General features: G+C 36.7%; 1 protein-coding gene across 2 annotated transcripts in view; it reads left to right on the top strand.

Annotated features, from left to right (window-relative positions):
* Positions 1-447: 447 nt before the first annotated feature.
* LOC132049227 (FH protein interacting protein FIP2) overlaps positions 448-22,216 on the top strand; it is a 93,475-nt gene continuing 71,706 nt past the window's right edge. The window contains exons 1-11 of one of the 2 annotated variants that reach the window (XM_059439951.1): positions 448-597; positions 1,286-1,395; positions 1,990-2,124; positions 2,768-2,923; positions 5,979-6,062; positions 8,088-8,134; positions 8,364-8,437; positions 10,681-10,739; positions 10,937-10,996; positions 12,429-12,509; positions 14,759-15,023. In XM_059439951.1, coding sequence (XP_059295934.1) covers positions 558-597; positions 1,286-1,395; positions 1,990-2,124; positions 2,768-2,923; positions 5,979-6,062; positions 8,088-8,134; positions 8,364-8,437; positions 10,681-10,739; positions 10,937-10,996; positions 12,429-12,509; positions 14,759-14,812 — 900 coding nt within the window. In that variant the 5' untranslated portion in view covers positions 448-557 and the 3' untranslated portion in view covers positions 14,813-15,023. Of the gene's footprint in view, positions 598-1,285; positions 1,396-1,989; positions 2,125-2,767; positions 2,924-5,978; positions 6,063-8,087; positions 8,135-8,363; positions 8,438-10,680; positions 10,740-10,936; positions 11,093-12,428; positions 12,510-14,758; positions 15,024-22,216 lie in introns of those variants that run through there. The other variant, XM_059439952.1, reaches the window with a different exon arrangement.

Below are 22,216 nucleotides of genomic sequence, written 5' to 3'. Positions count from 1 at the left end.
CTTACTACATTTGTTTTTAAAAAAATGGGGTTTGAAAAAATTATTTTTCCTTATTCTACAAATAATGATTTTTCGCATTTCTTTTTTAAAAATAAATTAATTTTTCAGTAATAAAATTTCATGTGTAATTTAAATATTTTTTTTAAAAAAAAATTAATGTTGTCCGTTACCAAAGGGAATAAATGAGCCAAAAGTTGAATTGAGGGGTAGTTTTAGCAAAATAATGAATAAAGGGTATTTTTATACCTTTTCTAAAAGTTCAGTGGGCATTTTTATTCTTTTTCATTAAATTTCTAAAAAAATATTTGGAAGCTTTGGTAAAACATCACTTATGCAAATATAATGTACTATTAATGCTCTATGTGAAAGAATATGTATGATTTTATGTCCAAACCCAAAGATAATGTACTATTTTGGTCCTTTCCTCTAAAGTGGAAACTACTAAGTGCTAGTTTTGCAGGACTAGAAACTAGAAAGAATGGCAGGAGACTAACTGGAAGGAGAATCTATCGTATTGTATGCAGTGGGGAGTCCATTGAATCATCCGTCCCCAGGAAATGGCCGACAGTTCATCTTCCATGGTTCGTCTGAATATCGGTAAGCCCTTCCCGTGCTCCTTGGCATTCAATCGTAACCTAGTGATGTGACGACTTGATTTCCAAATTCGTCACTCTGGGCAACTACTACTCTTTCTTAGGTTTCCATTTCCTAACTGTCCACTGAATGAAGCACGAGGTACAATATTGTAATCTATTTCTTTTCCCTTCCTCAATTCCCATTTCCTGCTACAACCCACATAAATCAATTAAGAAACGCTCTACAAGATTGTATTACATGTTAACCTTTTTCCTGTCGTCTATACACTGGTTGAATTTTGCTTAAATTAAAGTTCCAACATTTAGTAGCTAATGGAGAAAATAACATTTGCGGAGAAGAATATCTCCTAACACGACATCTGAAAAAGTGTTTTTGGTGATCAATGTATCTCCATACTTATCTCAGAGATACCTTCATCCGGAACTACATCATCAAGTTTGAGTTCACATGCATATTGGAGGTGGCTTCCATTTAAGCTCATCCCTGAGGATATTTTCTTTTCCACATGGATTACATATTTTAGTATTAAATAAGTAATATGTTTAATATCTTCATTTATGTTACATGAATATAAAAGGACAATGCTGAAGAATTTTCACGCATGAAATGGATTTTGCCTTGTCATTTTCTCTCACACAATCTCTTTTGGTCTGATTTCTATGAGTGATTTTGGAAATTCTTTCTGAAGGAGGGAAGAAATTTTGCACAACACTGGATACCCTCACGCAGCGTGAGCCGGACTCCATGCTCGCTGCTATGTTTAGTGGTCGTCATACTATATGGCAGGAGTCAGAGAAGGTACATGCTATGCACACACTCACTTCTTTAATTTCTTGGGGCACATTACTGTTGACTCTCAGATGTTGAACAATAGTTAGAGCATCATTCATAGTTAAAAGAGGAGGATAGGAAGTTAGCCTTTTACTTAACTTTAGAAAATTTCGAGTATTTTCCATGACCTGAGAGAATTGGAATCTGTTCTTATCCCTTGAAATTCTGCTCTATCTCACACCGCATACAATGATGTGAAGTAGAGAGCTGCAAGAATTTCAAACGCTTAGTTGTTCCTGCCATAAACTGCAAATAGGACAAGCAAAACCCTTGATTGGAAAAAGTATGACTATTGAGTACAACATATAACAAACTCCTAGGAGACTTCCTATCTGGTTGCACATAAAAGCACCAGTTCACGTTCAGTTCCTTCTAGTCAGAGACTTCCTTTCGCACTTTTGTATCTAACAAACTATATTTCCAAGGTCCAACCGATGGTTTCACCTATCATACTTTTTTGGTTATGTCTCAACTTGAGTTAAACTTAACGCTGATTACTCTGTTTGCTAGCCTGGTAGATGTTTTCACGACTTCATATCTCCTTTCAATGTGTTTTTGCAGGGATACATATTCGTTGACAGGGACGGAAAGCATTTTCGCCATATCCTTAATTGGTTGAGGGATGGTGTAATTCCACCCCTGAAAGATTCTGAATATGCTCAGCTTCTGCGCGAAGCGGAGTACTATCAGCTTCTTGTAAATCCATTATCCTCTTTAATTGGTTATCCTGCACATATGTATGTATTGTGTTCCAAATTACTCATATTGCCATATGAATGGGGTCATTAAGATTTAAGGGCAGATTTTGTTTGCTTGAACCATGTGCCTGTGCCTTGTGCCAGTGCAAGATTGCAATGGCTTTTCTTAGTTTTTCATGCCTTGGAGATACTTTTTCTGTAACTTTGTGGCGATTCATGTAGATGATATACTTTCATTTATTTCTTTATGCTTCTTAAAGACATAGAAGACCCTCTCCAAGTGGGAACAGGACCAGCTCTGTCCTAGACCATTGAGCTATTTGAGATATAGATTGAGGTTGCTTGAGATTTTCTTGGTTTATAAACCAATATATTTCCTAAGGTTGTGGGGAACCAAAGCGCTACTTTCCATGGTTTCAAAACCATTGATTTTGAAGCACCTACTCAATAGTTTTGCTTTTATATGAAAGCTATAAAGATGTCAGTTTCATTGTCTTCATTTACTGAGAAGGTATGTTGTTCTGAAATGTAGCTAATTTGACAGTTATAAAATATTTTCTGACAGCTAAAATACTCGTTGTGTGGGATTTCGTATGTCTATGAAGTTGTTAAGAGCTCTTAGTTGACCTATTTCATTTCAGGGACTAGTAGATGGAATTAAAGCTGCCCTGAGTAAGAGGAAGGAGGATGAGGAGTTGGGTACTGAATTGACACGCATTGATATTATCAAATGCATACAATCTGACAGAGTCAGATTTCGGGGAATTAATCTTTCTGGTCTTGATCTATCGAAGTTGGTAATATAATCTAGTGCTAGACTATTTCATTTCTTTTTGCTCTTATTTGCAGATATGGACACTTAATCTAGACTTCTTGCAGTACCGTCTTGTTGTCTTATTAACTCTGCTCATTTTCTCATTTAGTTTCTGTGCTTCATACAGAGCTTATGCTTCATCTATCCTTTATATGGGCATGATCTGATTCTCCTCGTTGTTTTATGTTGTTTTTCTGTGTTTGAATAAATAAGAGGAGCAACCTTTCAGTCAAAGAGGTTATTGACAAAGGACAAATTGTACTCAAGAAAGATAAGTCTTACATTAAGAAAGGGAAATGCATTTCACTCAGTTTTCCGTTTTCCAAAAAGGGGGAAAAATAGAATAAAGAGTTTGGAACTCATCGAGAATTTAACGAATGTCCTGTGTCCTTACTCCACAAATTATATAAAGACTACTCTATTTTAGAGACGGTCTTCTGAGAGATAATAATCCTTGAAGAGTTTAGCATTCCTTTTTGCCCAAAATGCACCAGAAAACAGCTAGCAAAGTGCATTTTCTATCTGGAAATCTCTGTTCTTTTTTTTTTTTCCCCTATGAGCTGATGAGCTCATGACTGAAGCCTTAGCATAAGGCAGAGAAGAGCTAGTTGCCGGTTGATAAGGCCAAGAAACTTATCACACAAATTTTCTTTTGTTTAACAATTTTTTCTCCCTAATATTGCATAGTGTGGCATGACTGATCAAAAAAAGAAAAGTTCCAAAGTGTGGCACAATCTCATATCTAATGCACTCGTACAAAGATATGTGAATAGTTACAGTACAGTAACACTAGTATGAGGCAATGAGCTAAGTTGTGCATAATGTCTTCACTAGGGATGAGTCTACCACAAAACAGGGATGAAGCAAACATCATAAATTTTGGGGGCAATTTTGCTTTTCAGGTGAAGGGGTTGAGGTATAGAGGTATGTGATTCAACAGTGCAAGGGGAGAATTTTAAGTGCAAGGGGAGAATTTTAAGTAAAGACTCAATGTCTCTTGGCTGAATTCATTTCAAGAAGAAGAAGAGGCTTCTTTATATTTCTTGATGATTTGTACATCCCATGAGAATGGGTACTTATACAATAGTCCTTAGACTAAATAAGGAAAGACAATTACACAATCAATTACAATATTCTAAAATCAACACTCCTACAATTAAGCAAGGAAGTCTCCAATCAATCAACACTCCCCCTCAAGTTGGTGCAAAGATCAAAAGAAGTTGTTTACTTGATAAAAAGAAAAGTTGGTGCAAAGATGTCGCACAACTTGCAAACCAGTATATGAAAAATTCTTTTGTTTAGACCTTTGGTAAACACATCAGCTGCTTTTCTGATGACACATGGAACAAACTCAAGACCCCGCTTGTAACTTTTTCTTTGATAAAGTGTCAATCATTTCAACATGCACTATTCAGGACTGAACTATGAGCTATATTAATTGCAACCTTGTTATCACAATAGAAGATAACTCTTTTTTTTCTTTCTTTTTCTGACAATCTCAATTACTCTAGTAGCTTTTGTAACCACAAAAGTTCAGACACCCTGGGTCATAGCTCTATATTCTGGCTTTGCACTTGATCTAACAGCTACACTTTACTTCTCCAAGTGACCAAGTTTCCTCCTACAAGTGTACAGTAACCGGATGTAGATATTCTGTCATATAGAGACCTAACCCAATCCCGGTCTATAAGGACTTCTATTTGGAGGTGACTATGTTTGGAGAAAACTAGACCTTTCCCTAGGGTTGATTTCAGACACTGCAAAATGTGAAAGACAACTTGCATATGAGGATCTTGGGGATCATGCATGAACCACCTCACCAAGCCGACTGAATAGCTATGTCTGGTCTGGTGTGAGAAAGATAAATGAGTTCCAACCAACTTTTGATATCCTCTTTTTTTTTTAAAAAAAAAAAACTAGTAACTTTAACATTTAATATCTCTCCTTATCAACTAACTCTCTGACTTCGCTTTAGAAATTTGTATTTTTGTGGGCGATTCTGTTGGTTTATGACCCGTCCTATCAGTTTCTTTCAAGAGGTCTAGATTATAACTCCTTTGAGAAAGAAACATTGCTCTTTTGATCTTATAACCTCAATTCCCAAGAAGTACTGCAGTTTTCCTAGATCCTTGATCTGAAATTCCTGTGCCAACAACTTGTTCAATCAGATCATCTCCTCTTTGTCATCTCATGTCATTACTATGTCATCAAAATAAACTATGAGAAGAATGAGTTTACCCTTTTGATGTCTTATGAAGAGGGTGTGATCAACACTGCTTTGTTGGTAACGAAGGAGATCATTGCTTTGCAGAATCTGTCACACCAAGCTCTAGGGGATTTTTTCGTTTTTGTAATTGGGGGTAGGGGAATGGGAAGGGGAAATAGGGGAGGGGATGACAAGGTGCGGAATCGAATCCTCACCAACAAAGTGAATGTTCTAGTAGCCAACCAGCTGAACTATTAAGATTCCCCAACTCTAGGGGATTGCTTAAGTCTATACAAGGCTTTCTTCGGTCTGTATACCTTTCCTTGATTTTGTTCAGTATCAAATCCAGGAGGAATCTGCATATACACCTCTTTTTCTAAGTCCCCATGAAGAAATGCATTCTTCATTATGAAATTGTTGTAAGTCCCAATCAAGATTGGCTGCTCAAGACCAAAAAATTCTAATGATGTTCATTTTAGAAACAGGGACAAATGTCTCTTGATAATCTCTCCATAAGTCTAAGTGAATCCCTTATTCACCAATCTTGCTTTGAATCTTTCAGTAGAACCATCAACGTTATGTTTCATAGTGAAGACCCATTTGCAGCCAACCAACTTCTTGTCTAGTGGTGATGTCACAAGTTCCCACCTTAATAAAATTATTACTCTAAGGAGCGAAGGTGGAAATTCCAAAAAAGGAAGCCCATTTTGGTAGCATATGATGATGACTTCTTTGTTTTACTATAGTTGGCGATGTCAGATATGTTGATATCATAATTCATGCAATTTTCTACAACTTTTTAATTAGTCAATGGTATCTATTCTATGTGCAGGACTTGTCATTTGTGGATTTCAGCTATGCATGTCTGAAAACGGTGTTCTTTTCACGTGCCAATCTTCAGTGTGCAAAATTCAGGGTATGATTGCTTAATTGAATGTTGCTGAATTTTCAACTGCTTTAGTGTAATGGTCTTTGAGAATGTTGTACAGTCATAATACCTTGGGGAGGGTGTGCTTCTAACTTTAGCAGTAAATTTCTATTATTTACACTTGTGATAACAGTCTAGAATAATATATAATTCAAGAAAGAACGTAGTAGTACTAAACTTTCTGTGGATGAGCTACTTTTTTCTATTGATAAGGTAAATAATTTATTAACAATTGGGGGAACCCCGTATACAAGCCGTATACCAAAAGAAGATAACCTACATCAAAATATGGTTCTCAACAAAAGAGATCCAATCCTCTATACAAATAGGTACCTCGTAAGTACACCAAAAAGTAACTAGAGACAAAACAGTGAAACACTCCTATGCAATTTTACAAAATCTTGTTCCACCCCATCAAATGCCCTCCTATTTCTCTCTTTCCAAATGACCCACATGATTGCTAAGGGGCAATCCTCCATGCCCTTGGGCTTCTCTTTTCCCGTCTTATAAGCCCAACTTTGCAAAAGCCTCTTTCACTATGCGTGGCATTACCCATTGCATCCAGAGCAAATGAGAGCCACCCTCCATAACCGATTAGCTACCTTACGGTGCAAAAGAAGGTGATCAACATTTGCACCTGTACTTTTACACGTAAAGCACCAACTGACATAATTAATCCTCCTCTTTCTCAAGTTTTCCGCAGTTAAGATCGCACTCCTAGCCGCCAACCATGCAACGAAACACACCTTTCGGTGCTCTAGGAATCCATATGGTGTCATGGGGGAAAGTACATTCCTCTCTCACCAATAGCTTCTTCTAAAAAGAGCTAACCCAGAATAACCCATCTCCACTCTCCTTCCCGTTCCATACATTCGAGAAGTTGTTAGGTGTGTCAAGCCCATACAAAAACTCAATCAGATTGTGAAACTCTTACATCTCCCAGTTCTGAAGGGTCCTTCTGAATCTTAAATCCCAGTGAAACAACCCCTCATGAGACCTACAGATTTGTTGGACTGTTATCTCTTTTTGGCTGGATAAGTGATATGAATTAGGGAAGGCTTCCTTTAACACATTCTCCCCACACCACTTATGGCCCCAGAAACTAATCCTGCTACCATCCCCAACCTTAAAGAATATATGTCCACAGAAGTCTTCCCACCCCTTCATGATACTCCTCCACAAACCACACCCAAACGGTATTGTAGTTACTAGTCCTCCATCCTCCTTCCATAGCTCATACTTTTCCGCTACCACCTCCTTCCAAAAAAGCATTCTCCTCCACCCCATATCTCCACATCCACTTCCCTAACATACTTTATTGAACACCTTGGGATCCTTTAACTCCAAGACCTCCCCATTTATTTGGAGATGTGACAACTCTCCAATTCACGAGGTGATGTTTTCTAATACCTTCCGTACTATCCCACTGAAAGTTACGCTGAAGTTTTCCAACTTTTCAGTCACTTTGCCAGTGGCCTGCAAGAGTGACATGAAATAAGTAGGAATGCTGGAGAGAGTGCTTTTGATCAATAGTTCCTTCCCCCTTTCGACAAGTACCTCTTCTACCAACCCGCTAGCCGCTTCTCTACTCTCTCGATCACCGGATTCCACACTGCAATATCTTTGCTAGAAACACCCAATGAATGTCCCAAATAGGTAGTAGGAAGAGTACCCACCTTGCAATTCAGCACCTGCACCATCTCCTCGATGTTACACACTCGCCCCACTGGAGTGATCTCACATTTACTGAGATTAATCTTAAGGCCTGACACAACCTGGAACCAAATAAGGATCTGTCGCAAATGATCTTGCTAGGGACTTCCGCATCACATAAAACCAAATTATTATCTGCGAATAAAAGATGTGTAACTGTAATATTCTATGACCTCTAAATGAAGCGTCAAAGCCCTTCAAAAGATTTCCACTGACCGCCCTAATACTAATTGCTTCCCATGACTTAGTTACTAAAATAATATTATTTTTTTCTTGGTCGGTCTTTAACTTTTGTTGCAGGATGTCGATGCTGAAGCTTCCATTTTTCACAATGCCACGTTGCGCGAGTAAGCTATAGCACATAATCTTTCAGTCTCCACATCTTATGTAGCTCATGCATAGTGTTTAATCATCTTAACAGTGTTTGATTTTTTGAAGATTCACCCTCTTTACATCCTCTTTTTAAAAGACTTTACATGTTTGTGTGAATGAAAACTTTAAGCACATAAATTTTATTTTCAAGCTCATCTTTACGGTCAAGTTGCAACCTTAGTGATTTCATATTGCCAAGGGAAGATGTGAATTCACTGGAGCTAATCTTCGTGGAGCTGTATTAGCTGGTGCTAATCTTCAAAGTGCAAATTTACAAGGTAATGGTTACTACACAGTACAGATTTGTTTTGAAATTAAACGGGTGAGACAGATATCTTCAGGTGGAGTTCTGCACAAGTTATAGTACAATTTACAACCAATAATTTTTTTTCTTCAAGTTTGTTGTTACGTGGAGTGGGGGTGGGGATGGGTGGGTGGGTGTTGAGAGAATGAGAACAGCAAGAGTGACTTGTTTCTCTGCAAGAGAGTTATGATTTCTGTAGCATCAGGCACTCCTATGGAAGTGTGCTATGTTTCTGTTCTGTGGTGCATGTTTGAAGATGTGCTAGAACGTCAAATGTTTAGTGATAGACTGGTAGGTTATAATGTCTGAAGTATGTTCTGGATTCATCAACTTATCAGATAATCAACGTATCTTCCTTCTTCTGCTTGTCGCATAATGAAAGCATGTTTTAGGATAAGAGCACGGCTGCTGTGAACGTGGGGTAGAGCTGTTTCCTTTGCTTCATATGGTGTAAGGTCAAAAGCGTATTCATGGTAATAGCTTTAAGAGATCTCAAGCAGATTGGAGGGCCCCATTGTTTTTGTGCTCTACCACTATGTTCTCCTACTTGTCAGTAAATCTTTTCCTTATCTACAAAGAGAACATCCACACTACACCTCGTTCCTTTGATACTGGCATAGCTATACTATGTATTTAATACCTACCATAGCTATACTATATGTTTCAAGAAGAATACTACACCAGAGAGAAAAATACATTGAGAACAAAGTCTCCTTCTTCTTCCCCTCATTTCTCCAGATTTGGCCGCCATTCCTCTCCTCTTCTGCCAGTTTATTCAAGCTTAAAAACTCCCTCCACCGACTACGCCGGTGAATTTGGTTTCGGATCTGGTCGTTGAACACGCCGGTGGTCGCTGTATTTCGGATCTGAGATCTGGTCGTTGTGAATACGCCGGTGGTCGTTTAATTTGGTTTCAGATTTGGTCATTGAATACTCTGGCGTCAACTAGACCGGCGGCAGGTCTAGCTGACCTTGCACGCTGTATTTGTTTCTTGTATTTCTCAGATCTGGCCGACTTAATTCCGACCGGATTTGAGTGTATTATGCATTTTTGAATGTAAATATAATATATTTTTTGTATTTTCGCCTGTATTTTTGTTGTTTCAATACAACCGAATTGAACTAAGTGAATTGAATATAGTGTAAAAGTTGTGAATGAATACAGCGAATTGAATACAGCCGAATGTCCCTGTATTTTTTGAATTTTTGTTGTTTGAATACAACCGAATTGAATGCCAGTGTAAAAGTAGCTACTAATGAACACAACCAAATTGAATACAACAGAATACACCCTATGGCAAGGAATTAGTAGCTACTAGCTGTAATTAGCTAAACTATAGCTATGGCTCGTTAGAAGCATCCAAACTATAGGTGTTTCTGGAAGTTACCGATTAATTAATGTGTCATGGAAGTCACAAAAATTATCATGTGAGATGATGGGAGTACTTTGTGGATGCTAAGGGAGCTAACTCCCAACTCTCGTTTATGCGACATGATTCTACCTAGAAACTTGCTGTAAATATTATATCTCATTGATGATTGTCCTCAACTTTAGTCAATCAACCAACTACGCCTAAATGTCCTCGACTTCAATTATTTTGGAGAATTTCAATGTTGGCTTGCTGGCTAGCCAATGATTTTCTTAGATGTTTAAATTGGAAATTTGATTTCCAGGTTAGCTATAGTAGTAATATACATTCTAGTATTATGCTCTGTATCTCCTATAAGAAAAGAAAGCATGTAAAGCATTCTTTGAATTTGTTCAGTGGAATGCCAAATTGGCTCATTCTTTTGAATTTAACAGAGCAATGCCAAGTGGCCTCATTATTTTAGATCTAGCTAGATTATAATAATTGATTAGAAATTCAGCGACTAACAGGGCAAAAACATGATTTTTCCATGCTTAGTCAACAAAGCAACAATAACAACGTACCCAGTGGAATCCCACTATGTGGGGTCTCGGCTTAGTCAACAAAGCCAAAGAAAAAAGAGTGATTTTCCTATACAATACTGCTAGACTATGTATAAATCAGCATATATTATTATCTGAAATATTTCCTGATGTGTGTGCGCTCTTTAGCAGGCTGTTCTTTTTTCCCATGTAAAGTATGATGAACGGTCTGCTTGTTGTCTAGATTTCTATTCTTGTTCTTATTATTTTTCTTCTTCTCTCCGGCATTTGTATTATTATGATAATCTTCCTTTACTTCAATACAGATGCTTGTCTAATAGGCTGTAGCTTTTGTGGGGCGGATCTTCGTTCTGCTCACCTACAGGTTAAACCTTCGAAACTGTAAATCTGTCTTTGGCTGCATCCTCTTTGGATCCTTTTTAACTTTTTGATACTTGTAGTGCGTAAAGATTCTTTGTCTAAATCCTCTCACTTGAGGTTTACAACTCTGTTTAGCATTTATATTCTGGGGCTTGTGTAAATGCGCTAAATTACTGTATATATTAATTTTCAAATTCTCAGACAGCTGATCTTACCAATGCCAACCTCGAAGGAGCTAATCTCGAAGGAGCCAATCTGAAGGTAAAAGTTATGCATGTATTACTTTTGTGTAAATTCACCCAAAGGTGTGAGCATCAGTCTGCCTAAGCCTGTATTGGACAGAAGCAGCTATTAAAAGTTAAAACTATAGTCAAAAGTATGTCTCCGGTGAACAGGTGACCTTTGAGCTATTTTTATTGCTCGTAATTCAGTGGAAGTTCACTCAATCAATCTCGATTTCTTTGCGCTTCTGCTTAAATCTTGGAAACTTTCTTTAAAAGTACTTTCCAGACTGTTAAAAATATTTTTATTGCTTGTAATTAACTGGAAGTTCTTTCAAATGATCATATCATTCCATTTCTGCTATTTTTTTTTATTTTTTTTTGCTAAATATGATGATCCATTTCTGCTAGAATCTTACTAACTGTTGTTTAACAGTGATTTTAAAGTACTCTGTAAATTTTTGCTTCTTGCTTGGACCACAGCTTCTTGCACTAGGAACAAGTGACCTTTCAACAGCGTATATATACAATTCTTCTCTCCACAGCTTCAGAGTGCTTTTTGGACACAATAAAAATATTTGGATGATATCCTAATACAGTAAAACATTTGCGCCGTGGAAACAGCCTCTTGCAGAAATGCAGGGTAAGGCTGCGTACAATAGACCATTGTGGTCCGGCCCTTCCCCGGACCCCGCGCATAGCGGGAGCTTAGTGCACCGGACTGCCCTTTTACGGTAACACATGGGCCTTCTGTTCGCCTCAAAAGCATTTCCCTGATGTATTATGCTATTTATGTTGGCCTGACCTGCAGAACTTAACAATTAAATGGTGAAGGGTCTGAGGTTGCTAACCACTAGGGGCTAAAGTTTGCAAGGCACGAAATGTTTAACCTGAACTGACAAGCATACCCAGATACCACCTTATAAGGCGTGCAACCCTCCTTCCCTTCTGATGTGTGATAAATGGGTCCTACATTACTTGCCTATCAGTGTCACCCGAACCCTTCTTTGTCTTCACCTGGACGGGCCCTATTTTTTCCATAAGGCACTTGGAACACCCAGTTTACGATACCACCTAAAGTATAGTGCAATAACATTTCTTCTTTCAGTCCCAAACCAAGAGGTTGTGCCAATCACCTCCAACAACTTGAGTAAATGAGTCTCCCAAACAGTCTGAAAGATATCTCTCACTAGTAATCAATTTTTTCTTGAACTTTGTGTTCAAGGGTCGCTCTCTCTCTCTCTCTCTCTGTCTCCTTTTCTCTTTGGAATCTATAAATAGAGGGGCGCCAAGGGTTGACAGATCCTTCTATATTGTCAAAAAGTACAAAAAATAATGAGATAGCCTACTCATCCAAAGAGCATATGAATTCTTATGATGAGTCAGCTACGCTTATTATTTTTCCTTCTGAATCTAGACAAGACTCAGTTTCCTTTAATGCCTCTTTATTGATTTTCCACCACTTATTCCAGGGTGCAAAGTTAACCAATGCAAATCTGAAGGGTGCAAACCTTCAAAGAGCTTATCTTCGGCATGTGAATCTTCGTGATACAGTAAGTCATATTACGACTGTCAATGAAAGTGCTTTGTTATTTCCTCTGTATATTTCATTTCATCCTCAATTATGTTGATTCTGTGAAGCACAGATGTGGGAATTTTTACGAGAGAATATAATTGCCTGAAACAGAGCCAGGTTTTCATTCACTGAGAAGGATTTACCTTTTCCCTGACCTTTTGCTGAATGTTCTTAATCCAATTCACCGATGAATTTCCATCTGGAAGGAAAGAAAATTGATAATGTGAATCAAAGTTCTCTTGAATATTAATGAAGTTATATTAGGATCTCAGGGAATTCCAATGGAACCCTCTTAGTCTTTGAACTTCAAACTACTTATAGGAAATGCACTTGGCCTCACCAACTATTGGGATGCTAGTAATCATGAATTCCTAAAGATACGTGAATGACACTCTCTCCCGTTAAATCATCTCTCCTGTAAATCTGCCTTTCAAATACCTTTTCCGACTCAAACCACTGAGTTTTTGGGTGTTCGTGTGGCTACTATCTCATGAGTTCACTTTGACTTCAAGTTGCTATCTTGCATGATGAAATAACTTTCCCAGCCTCTCAAGTTCTCTTGTGCTGTCTTGCATATTTCTGATTATGACTACTAAACCGTACTTTATTTTCTATGTATTATGTGTAAAGAAGCATGAGAGGTTAACGTTACCATTTTTCAATGTCTAGCACCAGGTTTTGGAGTAAAATGGTACGTACATTATGCTCTTTGACTACTTTATCTTCTCTATGAAGTTTATGAGACACCTATCAAATTATGTGCTCGGTCACAGTCCCACAAAATTTGAAACATATTAGAGCCATAATTTTCCCCTTAGTTGTAGTGGTTGCTGATCTGCCAAGGAATATGTATCGGAATGTGTGCTATCCTGAGGCCAGCTTGTGCTCTTAGCATGTGATTTCTGAGGTCACATGCGCAAAACTTGCTTGGTAATTCCCTAAAATGTTGCTCTCGGATGATCAAATCTGATAACTATAAGCAGTGAATTTCTAGTGCTCCTATTAGTTGCGTTTAATTTTTTATTTTTGGTACATTGGGAAATACTAAAAGGTACTAAAATCATTCATAAGCTGCACTGCTTAAATCTGCCAGCAGCAAGAACTCCCATTTCCTTGAGCGCAACTTCCCATATTAGCAAATGCTTCATGTCTGTGACCTTTATTTGCCGAAAAGTCTGCACACTGTTTTGCCTCCCTCCAGATATTGATAATATTTGCCTTGTTGACTTCCGGCAGGTATCTGCAATCTTCGATATTAGCCCTTGAGGATGAAAGCGTATGTCGCATTCGTTGATAAGCTTAACAGCAAGTTAACTCTTTATGTCTCATTGCCTTTGCTAATTGTAGCACTTGTTCGACTCCTAGTTCCGTAGTGAGGCTTGAGGTAGATCTTATCTTACCTGAATATCCCAAGATCCACTTCCCTTGATCATCTCTAAAAAGTCCTCAAAAGCAGCATTTCAGTATTCGATTTGACCCATCAAAAAAGCAAAGAGGAGATTAAGCGATTAGTTTAACTTAAGATATAGAGGTTTGTCAAGGAAATACTTCAACAGCTTTCCAAGCATAATCAGTTAATCACTAATATGTGCGAAGATCAGTAGGTAGACATTTTTTTCCAATCAAATTTCGATTTCTTTCTTTCCATATATGCCAAATAAATGAAAATAAAAGTGTAACACTACAGGAGATCAATAATAGTATCATCAATCCATTCAAGCATAAGCTTAGCATTTGCACCAATCTCATTTTGTGAGAGGACAACTATTCCAAATCTATTTATATTTTGGACATGTCCTAATAATATGTGAAGAGTCCTCCGCATCATCATCACGTCGTTCACATTTGGGGGGAGGGAGTTATCTTCCTGGTGAATCTGAACTCATTTGACATAAGCTTGTTATGTCTTACAAGCCATATGAAGTGTTTTATTCTCCGAGGAAGGTGAAGTTTCCATATACTAGTCAATATCCTATCATTTGAGTTGTATGCGTTTATGCTTCTATCAATCCATGACTAATCTCCTTTTTAGCACTGTATGCAATGTAGAAATGTCTGATGTGACAAAATCTAAACACAGTAGTTTCCAGATCGTATATTTGCCTGGAATAAAGGGAAAGGTGCTAGTAACTTGAGCGGGTGTGATTTAGCTCTGTTGCTTAGTATTCTCTGCTGGGCATTGTAATTGATTCTAGTTGAACTAAAGTATTTCTCTGTTTCTCTCAGCATTTGGAAGGGGCGAAGCTTGATGGTGCCAATTTACTGGGTGCAATCAGGTGACACCACAGATTTGTTCTCACTCCAAACCTCTCCCAGAGTGATGTTAAAAAAAGAGAGAAGACTACAAAAGGGAATTGTATAGAAATAGTATCGAGTCTATAACATGTACTGACTGTTGTAGTTTAATTTGGTGGTATGAATCTCAATTTAACTATCTGTATGTGTGTAGACGCAATTTGTTTCAAACCAAGCAACCATCTGGCTTTGCAAAAATGTTTAGCTTTTCAAATCTTAGATGATTAAAGAACTGCCAAGAAGAATTGACATGCTCTAGCCTGTCTAGAGACGAGAATTTGTGCGCAATACCTCCTGATATGCCTGCATATTGGGGTATTTCAAAAGAAATGATTTATGGATCATGCACTAATCACACCGACCTAGTTTAAGAATATATGAATGTATCCAACGCAGTAACATCCTTTCAAATTTTCAATTCAGTGCAAAACTAAACAGGAAGTAGCATATAGGAATCTATCTTTCCATATATAATATAAAGCTAGACATAGACAAGGTGATGTGGCACTTCTCTATGGCCTAGAATGCTATTTATCTTTTTTCTCTTTTTTTTGGGTATTTTTTTCCTTCATTTCTCTACATAATCTGCTAACTAATTAGATTGACAAAAGCCTCATAAATTAAACTACTATCAATTAGGGAAGCAATTACTTAGAAAATTAAATATGGAAAATGGTAGTTTCCAAAACTTTTCAGTTATAAAGCTCGTTTGGCTTAGCTTATAAGTTCTTTGTCAAAATTTTATAAAGTAAAAAACTTTTTTTTTTTTTGAGTGTTTGGGCTTGCTTATAAGCCATTTTGTCTTGAAATAAGCCCAAAAAAAATAAGTTGGGGTAGGCTCAATTTATTTTTTTTGGGCTTATAAAATTTATGTTTGTTTTCGAACTATAAATGTTCGCTTTTTTTAAGCTACGCCAAACGGGTCCATAAAACTGTTCATATTCTATAACTCTTTTGTCTTTTTAGTACAAAAGACTCGTGTGCTGAAGCACAAAACTGAGATAACAACAAAGCAAGAGCTTATCAAGCACGTTATATATGGTTTCAAGAGCTTCCATAAAATTTAACTAGAACGTTCAGAAGTTTGTGCTAAGAGAGATGCTAAAGCATGGGGGAAAAGCAAGTTGTAGCATGAAGACTGCCAGGATTTGTTAATTCTTTTTCTTTGTTCTTATTTATCTTTTATTGTTCCTTCTCTCACATTTTCTTACTTTTTAGTCATCTACGGCTTATACAAAATTATACTTTTTATGCATGTTTACGATGTAGTATGTCATTTTCTTTGTTGAAATGAAATGCTTTAAGTAGACTTATCAACAATCATTTAAATTAGAGTAATTCTCCTGTAACACCTTGTACCTCCCAACTAAGTTATGTTCATGCGGGGGTTTAGGAAATCAGAAGGAGAATGTTACGCTTATAATTCGCTTCAGTTCAGCGATTTTAGTTTTACGTCAGGTTTTAAGGACCGTGAATTGTTTATGGCCCGTAAATTGGACCGTAGATGGACCTCAAGAAACCGAGCTCACTGTTACCGATTTACGGTGGGTTTTACGATCCGCATAAGTTTTACGAACCGTATGTTGTACCATAGAATGTTTACGGTCCGTATTTTTTGACGTAAATATAGAGGAGAATTACCAAGTTTCTGTAACCGATTTAAGGTCATCTTTCACGGACCGTAAATCTTTTACGAACCGTAAAAGGTACCGTAAATCGGCCGTACCGAACAAGACATAAACGCTTTTCGCTTTTTTTTCCTTATATTTTTCATTCTCTCCAAGCCCTAGAACGAATGTTTCTTCTCTCCTCATCCTACTACGTCAAGGTAAGTCTATTGCAAGCCTTTCAAGTGAACTCTAACATGTATCCATGATTTCTAAATAAGAATTCACTATTCCTAACCTAGGGTTTTCAAGAAAATCCATCACAAGTATTCAAGACTAAAGTTTTTGGATTTCTTCTTCAAGCCAAGACCTTTTTACAAATTTTGGATCGAATAAGGTATGTAGGGTTTCTATCTACGTGTGGGAACATCATTATTCTTCCCCACGCCACGTTCTTCCATGATTATACGAAAGTTCACCAAAAACTAGGGTTCTAGACATATTCATGATAACCCTAGGTACATGTACCATGATAGTAGCTCAGTTGGTTGGCTACCTAAACTTTCATCTTGTTGGTGAGGGATCGAATCCTTACGTTATAATTCCCTCCCTGTTTCCCCTCCCCCTATCCCCTACGCAATAAATAAAAAATAAAAAAAATATACCATGATACACCATGCTTGTATTAATAATTCGTTATTGTGTTCTTAATATTCCACTCTTGGTTATTGGAATCTGTTTGTAAACCATGAATACTCATGCTTTGCTTTCCATGGGTTCTTAAATGCAAGATATGAACTGTTATGCTTATTTTCATGAAAATCTACATGCTTTGCATGTTTTCATACAAGTTATACTATATATTTATATTCATGCTATACTATCCTCACGAATCATGTTCGCAAGTTATGCTTACAAGCCATGTTATACAGATCATTGGCTCAGTTGCCACCTATATCCATGTTCATGTTTTTGGGAATAGCATAGGTTTACTGAGAAGGCTCAGATAGCTTGAAACTGTGTATGCAAACGCAGGGAAGGGTCGATCCGCGCAAATTAGGACGACACCTTCAGACCGTTGAATTGGATCCATTTTCATGTCATGCTTATGCCTCATACCCTGGTAAGGTGTGGGGCTGCTCTGCTAGTCGGGCCAGGTACCAGACTCCACGTACCCACGTGATGATTCCATGTTGTCGATTATACTACTGCTATCCCACAATATATATATATACACACACACACACACACACACACTAGTTGCATGAGGCCCGGGCTAACTCATAATTAAAAATAATAAATTTAATTATAAAAATAGAACTTATATCACATTTTCCTATTGTATAATTAATTTAATTTAGTGGCACGTTAATCGTGTCTTGTTGGTAAGTCTTCATAACTATAAAAGTTTCTTAGTCATAATTGAATAATTTTAAAAGAACAAATTATTTATGAGTAAGGAAGTTTTGAAGGACAATTGGCAAATACAAAGGGACAAAATATTTTATATTCACTAAACAAGCAAAATTTTGGAGGTTTAAAATAAACAAAGGGTGTGTTTGGTACGGAGAAGAATATTTTTCGGAAAATGTTTTTCAATTTTTCCATGTTGGGTTGGTCAAAATTTTTTAAAAACATTTTCTCTAGAAAAATAAGATCCTTAAAAATGAGGAAAATGACTTCCTTAGTGGAAGCAGAAAAATCAAGTTGCGCAAATGACATTCCACATTTATTGTGTCTTTCCTGCCCTCCAATACCCCTCATCTTCAGTACCCCCATCCCCACCTCCTGCCCCACCTCCCATAGTACGTGTCTAGAATATATACAAGTAATTTTAGGATAATATTTTTTGCTTACTTACAGAACACAAAAAAATAAGTAAGAATACACTTATTTTCTTGAAATATATTTTTAAAATAGTATTTTTCTTCATACCAAACACACCCAAAGAGAAGAATATGGGGTAATAAGATCTAATAAATGCTCTTAGTGAAAATGAAACAGTGACTACAAAGTTGCATAAATTTTAGCAAAATGTATAATAATAAATAATGTAAAAGGTATTCCCGTGGTTCTTTTTTACTTATCTCTTGTTGACTTGGCACATCCCTTCTTATTTATTAGGAGTAAAATATACTAATTACCCTTATTAGTTATGCTTTCATAATTTAAGTTTGATTACTAATACTCTATGTAGTTACTTAAGATAAGAGTAGTATACGAATAACTAATAAATCTTTCGTGATTTGCTAATATATACAAGTAAATAATACATTTTAGTGTGAGGTAAAAACGAATGGAAGGAGTAATTTAATAAGGACAACAAGAGATCATCAAAAAAAAAAAAAAAGATATATGGTCCAATTACAAAGGCCCAAGTGGGCATGACTATGAAAGAGAGAATTGGGGCAATTTGCACGATTGCCCTTGTTCGGGGTGGTCTTTAGATTTTTCCCCTCAAATTGCTGGTCTTTAATTTTTGTCGTTTGCCTAAAATATCCCGAAGTTCTGGGTTTGAACTCCGGCTCAGTAAAAGAAAAATCGCAAGGCAGAGTTTCGTAGAAAAATTAGGCTTGTTGGGGCAAAAGTTAGGTAGAATTCCAGCAGAGCAAGAAAAAAAAATCTGTTTTGCAAAATTTCGCAAGGCAAACTTTTGCCTTAAGGCAGAATTCTCCCTTATAAGGCAAACTTTTCGCGAAGTCTTGCCTTACGATTTTTTTTTTTTTAACTGAACGGGGGTTGAACTCAAAACTCCGAGATATTTTCGGTCACTTTTTTAAAAGAAGGACAAAAATTAAAGACCAGCAATTTGACTGTTAAAATTAAAGACCAACGCCTTTGAAGGGTCAATCCGTGCAACAAAAAAATGGGTTTGGAGGGTGTATAAAGATTAAAGGATGAAGCAACTGTGAGGTTTAACATGATGGGCTGGATTTAGTTGATTCAATTACGGCCCATTTGGTATAGTAACTTGTAACAACTTTTTTTTGTGCGGGTTGTAGGGCTGGGCGTTCGGTATTCGGTTCGGTATTTTTAAAGTTCGGGTTCGGTAATTCGGTATTCGGTAATTGAAAGTATATACCAAATACCGAACTTTCAAACTTCGGTTCGGTAATTCGGGAATCGGTAAATCAAATTTCGGTTCGGTACGGTATTCGGTAATACCATTTTTTTGCAGCAAAGCGCATTGGCAACCAAATAAGATCCGCTTAAATAAGACTGCGAAGTGAAGATTGGACATCAAATTGATTTAAGGCTTCAACAGTCCATAAACCAACAATAGCTTCAACATTATTTCTAGCTTTCTTTCCACAAGATTGGACATCAAATTGATTTAAGGCTGAAACAATTTGATCAATGATAAATATTTGACACATAGAAGGTATTGTAGAAGTGAAATGAAATGACAATATATTATGCAGTTTATAAAGAATTCACAGAATATGAAAAGATTGTGAAACGAATGGACTTGAAATGTTTGAAGGCTGCTGGACTTGAAATGTTTGGAATTTTGGACTATGGACTCTGAAATGTTTTAGCCCTTTACTCCTTTAGGCTGTACACGTATTGGTATTAATTTCGGTATTCGGTATTTACCGAATTACCGAACGGTATAATTGTAAATACCGAATACCAAAACCGAAATATTAAATTTTATATTTTAGTACCGAATACTGAATGACCGAATACCGAAATACTGAAATAGCCGGTTCGGTTCGGTAATTCGGTTTTCGGTATTTTATGCCCAGCCTTAGCGGGTTGGCCTTCATTTGGGGTGGTCTTTAATTTTTGGCCTTCAAATTGGTGGCCTTTAGGTTTTACCCCTCGCCTAACACCCTGAGATTGTGGGTTCGAACCCCAGCTCAGTAAAAAATAAAAAATCGCAAGGCAGAATTTGAGCCGCACAGGCAGAATTGACCTGAGTAAAAGTAAAAATATGTAGGGTAAAAAGAAGCCACGTGGTGCGGCATCATAGGACAAACCTTAATGTGAGGACGACAAAAAGCCCATATTGGCTCTTATATATATATATATATATATATATATATACACACACACACTTACTCAAAATGTTTTACTCATGTTATACATTTATCCATGTCAGATATGCTCATGTTCATGTTCAGCTTACAGTTTCAGTTTCAGTTCTATTATTTAATGTGTCATGTTTATTTCGTTCAGTTGCTTTACATACCAGTACAATTTGAATGTACTGACGTCCCCTTTTATTTGCCTGGGGGCCTACATTTCACGATGCAGATTTACAAGATGACGGATCAGCTCGTTAGTACTTTGTTCGTATCAGCTATTGGTGAGCCCCATTCTATTCGGGGTGTTATCTTTATTTATTTCATATCGGTTATGCAGTTAAGGTATGCCGGGGTCTTGTCCCGATAAATGGTTTAGCAGTCATACTCATGTCAAAGGTTTCATAAACTAGACTAGTTCAGTTATGTCATGTCAGATGTTCAGAGTCGTATAGCCAGTATTGGCTCAACATTTATTAAATATATTCAGACTTATGATTATTTAATCTCATGTTTTACTCCCACCATGCATGTTTATATTATATTCCGCATCAGCTCATGCCTCATGTTGATTTAGCAAGCTACGTGGTTCGCTCGGTCACATATAGCAAGGCACCGAGTGACGTGTTACGCCCAGGCCATGATTCGGAACGTGACATCTCCTTTAAGTTTTCCAGTGAATCTACAATTTTCATACTTGTGAGATGAAATAACTTTTACGACCACAATAATCAGAATTGTATATTCTGATTACGACAACATATAGTTCTAATCTTTGAAGTAAGAGATGTAACACCTCCGTAGATCAACATCTATTCCAACTACTTTTATCTTTTTTTCTAGTATCCAACTACTTTTATCTTTTTTCTAGTATCTCTTATTTTTTTCACTCATTTTAAGACGACCTCTAATTATTAAATCTGAATTACGGTTTGCATTATAGCTCTATTATTATTGTCATAAATGAAATAAGGAACAAAGAACTTTGGTAGAGATGGAACCTGTCAAAGCTTTTATGTCCTATGTGATGATATGTTTATAGGTTTTTTAGGTTTGAATATTGTGCAATATATATACACTGATATGTTTACTTGGCCAAAAAAATTGTGAAGTCTGAAGACATGGAAGTGAATATAACCAACAATAAATTGGTCGTTTTGTTTTCCTTACGTTTTTAGTTTCTTTAGTTGTCATTTCATATTTTTTTATAGAAGAAAAAACACACTTATTCTAAAGAACTTTTTTGTAGTCTTTTTTTTTTCAAAAAATTCAATAATTAAAAATTCAGTCAATTCAAATATAACCTCTAATTTCGATGAAAGTATTATATAAATAGATTATATGCATATACAAAAAAATTATTTACTATATCACGAATAAATTTACAAAAACATTATTTCCTCAATTTTATGATATCTTTTGTAGCCGCGCGAAGCACAGACAAAGTTACTAGTTTTTAAGATTAAGAGACCAAAGCCCAACTCTCCAAAAGCCTAGTGAATTACATGTATCATCTATTGTCATTTCTTGCTTTTTCTTTAAGGACTAGCAGCCAAAGAAACAGGAACAAACTGCACATTGAATTGTTCACCACCAAAGCTCATAACTTACTGGTATCACAATTTCATACATCTACTCTACTTTATGCGAAAGATTCACCATCCGCTCTGTTCCTCGTTTCATTTTTTTGGTTTTTGCAAGCAGAGTCAACAGAAAAGGGACCGTATTGAAGGGACTAGGGAGAGGGGAAAAAG

The sequence above is a fragment of the Lycium ferocissimum genome, chromosome 3 (genome assembly GCF_029784015.1).
Source record: "Lycium ferocissimum isolate CSIRO_LF1 chromosome 3, AGI_CSIRO_Lferr_CH_V1, whole genome shotgun sequence".
NCBI classification, from domain to species: Eukaryota; Viridiplantae; Streptophyta; class Magnoliopsida; order Solanales; family Solanaceae; genus Lycium; species Lycium ferocissimum.
Note: the sequence above shows the minus strand (reverse complement) of the source record. Positions and strands in the feature narration are given on the sequence as shown.